The sequence below is a fragment of the Orbicella faveolata genome, unplaced genomic scaffold (assembly GCF_042242905.1).
Source record: "Orbicella faveolata isolate gen_17 unplaced genomic scaffold, um_ofav_v1 contig_25, whole genome shotgun sequence".
Taxonomy (NCBI): domain Eukaryota; kingdom Metazoa; phylum Cnidaria; class Anthozoa; order Scleractinia; family Merulinidae; genus Orbicella; species Orbicella faveolata.
Window position 1 is genome coordinate 9,652,501 of NW_028301553.1, and position 11,627 is coordinate 9,664,127.

At 39.5% G+C, this 11,627-nt stretch overlaps 2 protein-coding genes across 6 annotated transcripts in view; both read left to right on the top strand.

The window, feature by feature from the left end:
• Positions 1 to 2,441, top strand: part of LOC149108857 (uncharacterized) — a 27,167-nt gene extending 24,726 nt beyond the window's left edge. For all 3 annotated transcript variants that reach the window (XM_089295021.1, XM_089295019.1, XM_089295020.1), the window contains exon 3: positions 554 to 2,441. In XM_089295021.1, coding sequence (XP_089151147.1) covers positions 554 to 1,014 — 461 coding nt within the window. In that variant the 3' untranslated portion in view covers positions 1,015 to 2,441. The remainder of the gene's footprint in view (positions 1 to 553) is intronic.
• Positions 2,442 to 4,899: 2,458 nt separating this feature from the next.
• LOC110045980 (uncharacterized) lies at positions 4,900 to 11,435 on the top strand. Of its 3 annotated transcripts, none has more exons than XM_020751639.2 (3): positions 4,900 to 5,127; positions 8,401 to 9,053; positions 9,804 to 11,435. In XM_020751639.2, the coding sequence occupies exons 2-3, from the start codon at positions 8,423 to 8,425 to the stop codon at positions 10,280 to 10,282; spliced, it is 1,110 nt and encodes a 369-aa protein (XP_020607298.2). In that variant the 5' UTR covers positions 4,900 to 5,127; positions 8,401 to 8,422; the 3' UTR covers positions 10,283 to 11,435. The 3 variants fall into 3 exon arrangements, with proteins under 3 accessions (XP_020607298.2, XP_020607301.2, XP_020607299.2); XM_020751642.2 differs by lacking the exon at positions 4,900 to 5,127 and adding an exon at positions 5,139 to 5,213; XM_020751640.2 differs by lacking the exon at positions 4,900 to 5,127 and adding an exon at positions 5,232 to 6,001.
• Positions 11,436 to 11,627: the final 192 nt, after the last annotated feature.

The following is an 11,627-nucleotide window of genomic DNA, read 5'->3' on the forward strand; positions in this document are numbered from 1 at the left end:
CATCAATTTTGGAGTTGTTGTTGTGATATTTTTGAAAAACTTTTGAAATCCAAGATGGTGGATTCTAAGTGGCAGATATTTTGAATTGTAACGTCATTTAGTCCTAGTATGACGTCATGATTGACACGTCATTGTCGCTTAAGTAACTAAGTTTGGATGCTTTACATGTCGTGTAAGTTTGATCACGACTAAGTCAATACTTACTTTTGGGGAGAGGGAGGGGTGGGCACAAAAAACCCCAACCCCAACCCCAACCCCAACCTTAACTCTCAGGCTGACGAACGGAATAAAAAACGGGACTAAGATTTTTGCGAAGTTATCATCCACAGATTGCCTCCTTTATAGATGCGTTGCATCGAACGAATCCTTATTTTCCCTCAGAATTGCGCCGAACAAACTTAACCTCTTGATTATCGAAGACATTAGTTTCCCAGGATACGTCCCTTGTCAGAATCCTCTGGTTTGTGATAAGATTACAAGGATGGAAAGGTCTGATATACATCCAGCTATTGTAGTTCAGTTTTCAAACGTGTTTCTCTCTCTGTATATCTAGATCGCTTCAGTCTCGAGAGACGTGAGGCTGTTGCTGCGACGATTGCCTTTCACGAACGTACCAGACATCTCGACAAGGAGAAGTACGATAAAAAGCGACAAAATAAGACCATCATAAGCGACGCCGATCCCGAAGCTATTACCAGAGAACCTGAAAGCAACGAGGATAACGACAAGACAACAGAGGAGGCAGCAGAGAGTGAAACATGCCGCCTTTTGGAGAAGTACAGAGAAATCACGCTTTACCCTGACGGCGCTCCTGAAGAGTTTGCCCAAAAAAGAGTCGAGAAATTGTTTGAGAATTGGTCCAAAGAGGACGACTGGCATTACCTTAAAGTGTATGAAGAATTTGCTGGAATGTATCCCAGAGTCACGTGCGGGAAGCCATGGGTTCCATGGGTGTCTGATTCCTTGCTCAAGACCAAGAATGTGTTAAAAAAAGATGTCTCGCCACCTGATTAAGTGTTTAAATTTCACTAGACATTGAAACAACACCATTACATCACGGCAATTTTTAATCCCGTGCACTTTGTATAGGTAATCATACGGTTTCGAGTTCAATTTGGAATTAATTTGCATGACTGAGTTTTTCAAAAAGCTGAAATTGCACGAGCCGCTTCGGCGAGTGTAATTTCAGCTTTTTGAAAAACTCACAAGTGCAAATTAACTCCAAATTGAACGAGAAAAACCGTATGATTACTTATTAATAATATAAACATGAAAAAATTCGCGCGGAAGAAGTGCCGGAAGGTCTTTCTTGAAGCCATTTTTTTGTCATTTGAGAAAACTTTTTTCAAAGTTTCAGCACAAAATTTTCGTCATCATTTTACGTGATATCATTTTCTTAGAAAAGTTCCTATTGTCTTTCAGTCAATCATAATCCAGAATTTGGACGTGTAATTTGCACTGGTGTTACACTTTTTGCACTGATGTTACACTTTTTGCACTGGTGTTACACTTGAACTGCACTGCTCTTAGCCAATCAGAATCGAGTAATTTTTTCATGTGTATTATTATGGTCAAAACGATGCTTAAATTATCACTGAGTATCTTCAGTTGTACACAGTTAAGTGAATAGTTAAAGGGAGTCTAAATCCTCTAAAAGAACAAAGATGACGACTGCTACATTTACCCACAATTCGTAGCGCCCAAAAACGTACACAGAGGTACTAAAATCTTCTAACATGCACAATGTCGTTAGTACAGAGGCAAATAATGCAAAAACATGGCTTTCCTTGTGCCTGATGGGCTGCGATGGGTTTGCCAAGTATTTTGTAAAATGTACAGCTGCCTTCTCTTTTTCTTTTGGAGGATTGTAATTAGTTTACAGTGATTTTCACCAGACGCAACAATGCAGTTTGAAAAAGTTCGCCGATTCTTTTTCAAATTGACATCGCCACCTTGTGTGCGTACAAACCGTTTTAACATATCTTTTGTATTATAACTTAAGTGCACATTTCTACCAATTTTTAACGAACCTAAGATCATTATATTCTATTTAGGTTTCCATCACTGTAAACGTGTACATTATATAGATTTTGACTTGAAAAGTCATTAAAGGATTTATTATATGGCTTTCGGGGAAATTTTTCTTGCGGGACACGGCGGGTAATCCCGAGCGGGCAAGATAGCTCCATCTGGCCCGCTTGGGTAGCCAATCACAGCGCAGGATTTGATTCCTCTTGCCTGCTCACGGAGCTAGCCATATCATGAATAATGTAGTGTAAATGTCAAAATCAAACTTTTTCCGTCAGTGCTTTTACCATTTTGTACAGTTCCCATCGGTTGGTATTGAGCCTGTGTAGGGTAAGACTAAAGTTTTCTACATTTATGTAACGTATGTATCAATACATATTTAGGATGACTCAATAAAAAGTTTTAACACAGTAGATTGGTTTCAAACTCGTCGTCTCGTCTCGAGGGTGGCAACTGTTACATATTGAGAACATTCATTAACAACAACAACAACAACTTTATTATGACTCGCATATTTACAATTTTACAGAAATACATACACATTAAGTTAAAAAAAGCTTGGCAATAGTAACAGCGCGAACCCGCAGATAGCCTGGGCTAATCTAGGCGGGCAACATCTATGTTTATATGGGCACAACAAGACGTCAGTGTCATAAGACGAGCTGCTCACTACGGCTGGCATGAAATTCTTACATTGTAGGCGCTTAAATCAGGCGCTAATACTACTTTTTAAATGCTTAAGTGGTCTGGGACTTACTTATCTTGCAAACCTTTATAAATATAGGCATACACCCTACGGTCTAAGAGGAGAGAGGTCGACTTTGGAATTACCTAATTTGAATCCTAGATTTAAAAGGAACTCTTTCTCTTATTTATTAACTAAGTTATGGAACAGTTTGCTCTCTTAGGTAAGTCTTTTAAGTATTGTAAATGACTTCATAAGTAAATTGCAAGATTGCAGCTTTTTAGAATGTGTCTTACAGCTTCTCTGTTACGTTTTTAGCTATCTTATAGTTATTAATTTACCTTTTTTTTTTTCTTTTTTGTGGGGCATATATCCATTAAGTTGTTTTAAAATAGAATAACATTGTTACCTAGAATAGAATAATATTATTAGCTGTAATTACTATAACTTTCATTTATACTGGGTCGTATTTTGAACGAGTTCTTAGCTCCTCGACGAAACGTGTTAAAATAAATGATTAATTGATTGATTGATTGATTGATTGATTGATTGATTGATTGATGAACACCTATTACAGCCAACCTTCCCGTCGTGCACTGCGCGTATGTCGCATTGATTTTATTGGCTACTATACTTTCTATGGCAAGGTATACAATACTTATACAACGCTTGTTAGCGCCTAGAGAAACCATGATTGCCTAGTCTGCGTGCAGACGGTTACAATTTCCGGCTTTATTTCACAAGGAAATACGGTCGAACCTCCACTAGTGGTGTGGAGGCGCGGTGGCCTCATGGTAAGTGCGCTCGTTTCCGGATCGAGCGGTCCGGGTTCGAGCTCTGGCCGGGGACATTGTGTTGTGTACTTGGGCAAGACACTTTACTCTCACAGTGCCTGTCTCCCCTCAGGTGTTGAAACGGGTACCGGCGAACTTAATGCTGGGGGTAACCCTGCGATGGACTAGCATCCCATCCAGGGGGGAGTAGAAATACTCCTAGTCGCTTCATGCTACAGAAACCGGGATAAGCTCCAGCCTGGAGGGCCACTTGGCTCGTACGCAGACTTAACCTTTACTCTCCACTAATGGTAACCTCTGACACCTCTCTGCAACGGCCACCCTTTTTTCGTCCCGGCGGACAGTTCATACATTCACTTTTATTTTAACCTTTCTACAACGGCCACCTTTCCTCAACAACAATGCGTCCCAACTGCCAAAATGACCCCTTGACAACGGCCAGTTATTGAATGATTGGCGAACGGGTTAGACAAAACTCCTTTGTGGCAGAGGAATTCATGTGAAAGGAGCTGATCGAGGGTTGCTGGGTGATGATCCATACAGCTCCCAACTTGGGGACACTTGATACTACCGACATGGCAGAGGTCCCAAGTTCCGGCGTTATGCGAGAACTCGCGCGTGACTCATACCCTCCGTGACCGCGGGATACACAACTCCCGTTCCAAAGACAATTAATCGTTAGATTACGATTTAGTAGCCGACGTTTAAATGCATGGCGAGTAGCTGAAGCTACACCAATTTAGTCGGAAGACATGACTGAATACACAGCAACAGTTTTTTCAAGTGTTTTTATAGTGCAGAAACGCGTAGTACTCTTGTTAATATGAAGAGCTCTTATTAAATGGTGAATAAAACAAAAAACTCTCAAGTGTTTACGGTTCGATGTAAAGTTTCGTGGAAACCTCAAATTGTTGACATTTCCGAGAATCACCGGAATAAACGCGAAGTACTCTTGTTAATATGGAGAGCTCTTATTCAACAGTGAATAAAACAAAAAATGTCGAGTGTTTAAGGTTCGATGTAATGTCTCGTGGAAACCTCAAATTGTTGACATTTCCGAGAATCACCGGATATATTCTATGGACGTTTCCTTTGGAAGGGGATCTTCTTCCTGTGGGAGGGGAAGTTCCCCGAAATGTTATATTAAGGTGCACTTTATAAATTCAAATTGCTAGTTCTATTGTACGAAAACATCTCCAGATAATCAGTGCCAGGTTGTGGAAGAATTAAGCTTAGATTACTGGTAACAATCATCGACTCGAGAATATAAAGTATTTTCCCGCTATGAATAACCAGATGAAATGTGGTCAGTTCTTATCTTGTCGGATCAGCTAGAGTTACATGTCAACTGAAACCTTAGGCTAATCACGGGCTTCGTCTTAACGGGCTCGTGATCAACACATGCGTGTTTTCCAAACGTGATAGGATGGTAATAATTCACCTGCACCTAAAACGCGTTTTTGTTGGATGATATCACTAAAAACCGTCACCAATCAAATAATGGCTATTTTTCCGCTAAACGTCACGTGACATAACTCGTAACCTTCAGAAGCCCCAATTCTAGTTCTACTGTGTGCTGAATTTGACCCAGCTGCAGTCCTTAAAGTACTTGAGTATTAGGTGAGGACGATGAGATGACTTTTATCAGTGTAGTTACAGTTCTTACATGCGTAGGAATTTAAAAGGAGTCCGCGACTACATTAAGGGTACAACACCTCTTTATTTTCCTGACGAGTTCAGTCAAGAGTCACTTTCGAATGACCAGGCAAGCTGTTCACTCGCGAGGTCATGCTCACATTACACGTAGCTTACATGTATTTTCGCTTAACTTACTAAAGCTTATCGTGGCCAATCCACTGCAATAATGATGACGAAAGAGTTTTAAGTCGTCTGCCAGATAGAAAACTTGACGAGCACTGATATTAGCTGATATTGCGAAGCTTGAGAATTAGCCAAGTTGAGTTTCGATTTCGGACGTGTCACAAAATCCCCGGTATACCGGCAGTTTAGACTGTCTGCGATGTAGACTTGCCCGAACAGGAATGGTCGAATGGAACGGAATTTTCCGGTTACTCCGATTTTCCGGAATTTTAGGCCAACCTGGCGAGGTACACCCAAAATTTCGGAATGAAATTGCGGAAAATGTCTGTTCCATTCGCTTCCCGACCCGGAATTTCCTGAATATTTGACGGTCGAATGCGGAAAAAGCCTCATGATGAACTCCGAAGCGGCCAAAAGTATATCCGGTGATTTTCGGAAATGTAAACAATTTGCGGTTTCTACGACACTTCAGTTACACTTACCCTTAAATTTCCAAGTATTCTTGAGGAAGCTTTCCTCGACCTCTACCGTAATTGGAAACTACATTTTACCGACCCTTTAAGCGTGTGTTGATCACGTGTAGGGTATATACAACAAAATATAAAGACATTGCTACCGACCTTGCTTCGTAAAGAGTTCAACTGGTCTTCAAGCGAACAAGATTGTGCTTGAGGTAAGCTGTAACTTTGGTCTTCAATGCGTGATACTCTCAAGGAATCATATACAAGAATTCAGCAAACCTATTTAATAGAGACGGCTAAAGCGAGGCCATTAAAGAGAGCTTTCTTTCGTTCGCGCGAAAATGTTCCAGTTGATAGATTTTTTAAAAATTTTTTACTGCAGTCAGATGATGATTTACTTGTGTCAGAAATAAATGCAAAAAATTGGGGGTCACCGACTTCGTGTCAGAGGTAAAGCGTGTGGAAAACTGCCCTGATTTTGAAAAATTTGCGCACGTAATTCAGCATGGTCTACAGGTGTTTATATATTTATATTTACAGGGGTTTATAGTTAAAAGGTGAGTCAACGGAGGTAAACGATCTTAGTCATATTTTGTAGAAGTGGGTCTGTTACGTAAATAATTCCAAATGTTGCCAACGTTTTCACAAAACTTAACCCTTCAAGAGGCAGTTGAAACCGCCGCACAAATAAACGAAGAGCTAAACTGAAATAACGGAATTCGAGGGTGCATTTTGCAAAACATTTAAACTTCTAATCGATAGATTTTCTTTATTTTTTCGCTAAACGTAGAAAATCGGTAGAGAAAACGATCCGTCAAAAGAAAAATATGGGTCACCCAACGTCCAAGATCGCTAAATCCAGGCAAAGCTATAGCAATGGCCATCTGCGCTATCATTGTTTATTGTATTACTTAGCACGTACGCGCATCGATGCATGACGTGGCGTGTGAATTTGCGTGCGCAGTAAGGACGCGCAGAAACGATTCGCGCGAACGTCCTTAAACGACGCTAGCTGTCTTAGAGCTCAAAAGTCGCGTAAAAATTAAGACTTTTGAGACATGCAGCTGTTTCGTTAAACATTGTCGGAATAAACGGTAAAAGTGTACGCAAAAAGCCCGAAAGTTAGTATGAGTAGAAGTAGGTGGCTGATGTAGGCGCTGAATACTTAATCAGATACACCCTTTATTTTTGCACGATTTATTTAAAAACATATAATTGCGGTGTATTTACAAATTTTCAACACAAAAAATTACATTCTTTTCAAACTTTCAGCCTCGGGTTTATACAATTCTTAGCAATATTCTTAAAATTTCGCAAATTTCAGCCTCGATATTCTTATAAAACATATTCTTACAAAATATAAAAAGAGTGTATAACAACATGTCAAACTGCAGCACAGTTCGTACGTGTTCTTTTTCTTTCAACTTGTGAGAACAAAGTTCTTTTAGCCATAGAAGAAGTTTCAAGTAAAAGTCATATATACAATGTGTTTTGTTATAAACAACAAACGTAGTGGTCTAACCAACGGCTTAAACACTGGTATCTCTCAATCCGTGTGTTAATACACATATGTGTTCGAAATCTATAGCCACAAGGAGCTAGATATTTCTCAGTAAAAGAAATAATGTTTCGTTTCCGAAATGATTAGTGTGCAGGCAGATTTTGGGAGACCTGGCTTTTAGAAAATGCTGTAAGAGAAGAATTATTCATTATTACCTTAATTAACCCTTGTTTTGCAATTTAATAACTTGATTAAATCCTAAGCCTGGGATAATGCATTTCCAGCTTTCTGATCGGTACACATATGTTCCAATTTTCCTTCTCTGGTGTGTTGAATTCGGTCGAAAAATGCTATCTCGCTTCGCTCAGCTCTAAAGGGATGTATAAGTCGACTTGCGGCAAGTCTAGCAAAGGGTGGTAAAAGAGAAAGCGGGTTGGTGGGTGGGGTGAAGATCACGTTTCACGGAAAATAAAAATAAAAAGAGGTCTTTTCACAATTCTCGGAAACTAAATTACACATTTCACGTATCTCGAAGAAAAGAGAAATTTTTCACTCGAACCTGCAGTGTAAAATAAATCAGATTTTGAAAGTTTAAGACAATAGTACAGTCTTGCTTTGGATCTTCGCTACTTCTCCGCTTCTTTTTTTTTCCACAAGAGTCAAAATGAAAACCGTGACTTTCTACTGATGACTTATGCAGAAGGATCCAACCGATTGCCTCATGATTATGCAATGTTTATTTGACGGTTGTAGAAAATAATAGCGAACGGGTTCACGACGAATTGAACGTTTATTTTTTCATTTTATATACAGAAAATCATTTTGAAAAATCACGGCTCACGGGTACTAAGAAACCACAATTCACGAAAAAAAATTAAAAAAATTAAAAAAATAAAAAACTAGCCATTTCACATTTCACCGAATAAAAATAAGGCAGCGCTATTCACGAATCATAAAGTACCCTAAACCGCCCTCATACCTGAGCTTTCGGACTAGATAGGAAAAGTGCAGCGACAGTACACTAGAATATGAAGTGCACTGAATAACAGTTAAACTGCGGGAAGTGTATTGAAATACCTATTTCCCTCTTCCATTTCCTTTTTGATTCAGCCAAGGAACAAATCACGTCAAAATGTCTACAAGTGATGTCAAGAAGGAAGGATTTTGGACTCGCACTTTGAATTACGGCAGGACAGTGCTACCGAACACAATGAAAAGTGGAGTTCTGGGCATAATATCCAACAACAAAGTCACTTTAGCACACCTCGTCGTTGCTATGACAATGGTGGGGCTGGAGCTATTCCTTAACGCCGAGGTCTTCAACTGTCCGCTGAAGAATCACGTTTGCTATGGCTTGATGTTTCTTACGGGTCCACCCTGTATCATTTTCGTCGTCAATCTGCTCATCGTTGGTCGCATTTGGACACTGTCCAACAGATGTTGTGTAAAAGAGTACAGGAGGAAAGGCGAATGCTTCTTTTACGTTTTCCCTAATGTGGTGAAAGCGCTGGTTGGCGGGCTGGTGTGGCTGATGGTAGCATTCATTGACACGAGGTACTTCGTGTGTGCCGTGGTCGGACAGGATATCAACAAAAGGAATCTCACTGATAGCGAAGAGATCAAATCACTGCAACATCAAATTGACCATGCCAAAGGCTTATCACATGTGTTCGCTTGGGTTGTTTTCTTGGTCATGGTGGTATTTGGCGTTACAGTGGTAATTGTAAAAAGATGTTACAGGAAAGCCCATGTACTTGCAGCAGGTAATCACTGTACCAGCTCAGTGATTCAAGTGAAATATTTCATGGTATACCACGAGGAAGCATTTTATAACTATTTTATACCATGCCATAGAAAATACAGCGTCAACACAATCAATGTGACATACGCGCGAAGCATGATAGGAAGGTTGGATGTAATATCGTCGAATATACAACGGTTTCCCCGTGTTCGGATTGGCTGTATTTTTCTATGACATGGTATAAAAGTGAATATATGAAAGATATGAACTGCGGAGAAAGATATGAAGACATGATTTGGTAATTTCACAGCTGCTTGAAGTTGTGTGTATAAATGCGATGATCAGTCATGTCTTCATATCTTTCCCCGAACTTCAAATGTATGATCTTTCATGTCAGTTTATACCAGTAGTCACGAAAGGGCACTTTGACAACAACGTGTCTCCCCCAACAGCTCAACAAAGGGACCTTGGAATCCCCACCATTTCTGAGTTGCTCTGTGCCTCTGTGTCAAAACGAGTCTTCACGCCGAACTATTGAAATGTGTTCCGCCTACATGTTCATTTTTATGCAAATCAAACTCATTTTCATTTTTTTGAAATAAGACTCGTTTTGAAACAGAGGCACAAGGAAATGTCTCTAGAGTATCACGTATAGCTCACTTTACCCACAAGCCGGTGTATGGTCGTCAATTCATTTTCATTTTCTTTTTCTTTTTCACACTATTCATCTCCTGAGATAATTAAACTTTTGGATTTCTCTCATATATTGTAGATGGTTTTATCCTTGCGCAACGCGAAGCCATCGTTGCGTTAATGACCTTCAACGAGATCACAAATGGTTTGCGAGATGAATTAAAGAAAAGTGGTGTTGAAAGTGGAGATAAAACAGATACCAATGAAAACAAAACGCCTGATGCAGTTGTCCTTGAAAATGATGTATCCAAAGCCGAAAAGGATGATGACCCAAAGACGATGAAAGCCAATGAAAATGGAATCCAGTGGCTGCCAGGAAACCCGAAAATCCGGATTTATCCCGAGGGTATTCCCGAGACGCGTGGTCGACAGCATGTGAAAGAAATGTTCGAGTGCCATGAAAACGAAAATGACTGGGATTATCAAGATGCACTCAAGAAATTTAGGGAAATGTATCCCAGAGCTGCAACAGGAGACCCCAGGGATCCCTGGAGAAAGAAAGATGTCAAACCATGCTCGAGCACAAAATGCGACATAAAAGCAACAAGTAACAAGTAATAACAAATTAGTCAGTGAATATTTGAGCCCCGTTCGACAAACTAGATCCCAGACTCTCTCTCTCTCCTTTGCCCTCCTTTTCGTCGACAAGAAAGGCAAAGGAGGCAGAGCTCGGAGTTGGCTGTTCGGAAATTTTAAATGATGATCTTTACTTGATATATATAACGTCATAGTTCCATGTTATGGATATAAAAGGAAATATGTTTTGGACATAAAGCAAAACCAAAAAAGAGGGCTCCCTAGGAGTTACGAACTGCTGCACTGAAGCATTGTCAATAATCTTTTTCTTTGTTTTTGGTCGTTTTGTTTTTGGCCTTGACAGTGCAAAAAAACTCACAAAGGCTGTTTACCTCTAACTGAAAAACTAACCAATAGAAAGGTTTTCGATTACGTAATTCATGCTTAGTGCACGGGCGTGAAACAAAAGATTCATCAACACGGTTGTGGACCTCAGTTCCAACATAAATTTGTTAAACAATTAAAAATGCAAACCAAAATGTATTAAGAGGAAACTTGTTTCTGGTACAGGATAATATAACCGTGGGATATCCGGCAGCTAGGGTTTTAAAAAAAGGTTACTTGATTTTCTATCTTGGTAGAGATCAAATTATACTTTCTCTTTATATTATGTTATTATGCTATGTTATGTTAGTAGTACCTTTATAGAAGGAAAACTTGATTTTATTCGTATTTCATTGAGCACCATCATTTCCGGGATTTTCCAGCTGCATTTACCTTTACATTGGTTGATTTTCTTACGGGCATTACATAAAATCGAGGTCTAGTTTTCAAAAGCGCCCTTCCTGGAAATAGTGATCATTTGGATTCCATAACTTATCAGAATTTTGTTACCTAATTCAGTTTCTGGCTAAATCTTGTTCATTTTGTCGACGTTTTTGGACATTGAAGTACTGGTTGTTTGATTAAAATTCATATCTCGTTCACACTTCGCACAAAAGTGGAAAGAAATGCGTAAAATTAATGAACTGACAGTTTGACACGCAGTGACTGATGAATCATGTGGTTGTCCCCATAAAAGAAACGCGAGGAGTGAACTCCTCGCAGTTGTTAGAATCAGTCAAAATTAATAGTAGAAAAACTTTGTGACTATTGTAACTGAAAAGATGAGTGGCAATAAAAAGTGAGTAACAAATTGATGAGAGTGTGGAGTTGCCAGCTAACTCCCCCGAAGGTTGCCTCAACATTTCTAGCCATGTTTGTTTTCTCCTTTTAGGGGCTTAGCTCTCTTTGAGCCAGTAAGCTCGGACTTACAATCTTTTCTCGGTATATTTATTTTTTTCTTGGAATATTTCTCTTTTTATTTCATAGAACTAGTTTTCTGGAT

Coding starts and splice junctions, on each gene's coding strand:
- LOC110045980 (XM_020751639.2), top strand. CDS start 8,423: ATGTCTACAAGTGATGTCAAGAAGGAAGGATTTTGGACTCGCACTTTG. Junction 9,054..9,803: donor AGCCCATGTACTTGCAGCAG/GTAATCACTGTA, acceptor CATATATTGTAG/ATGGTTTTATCCTTGCGCAA.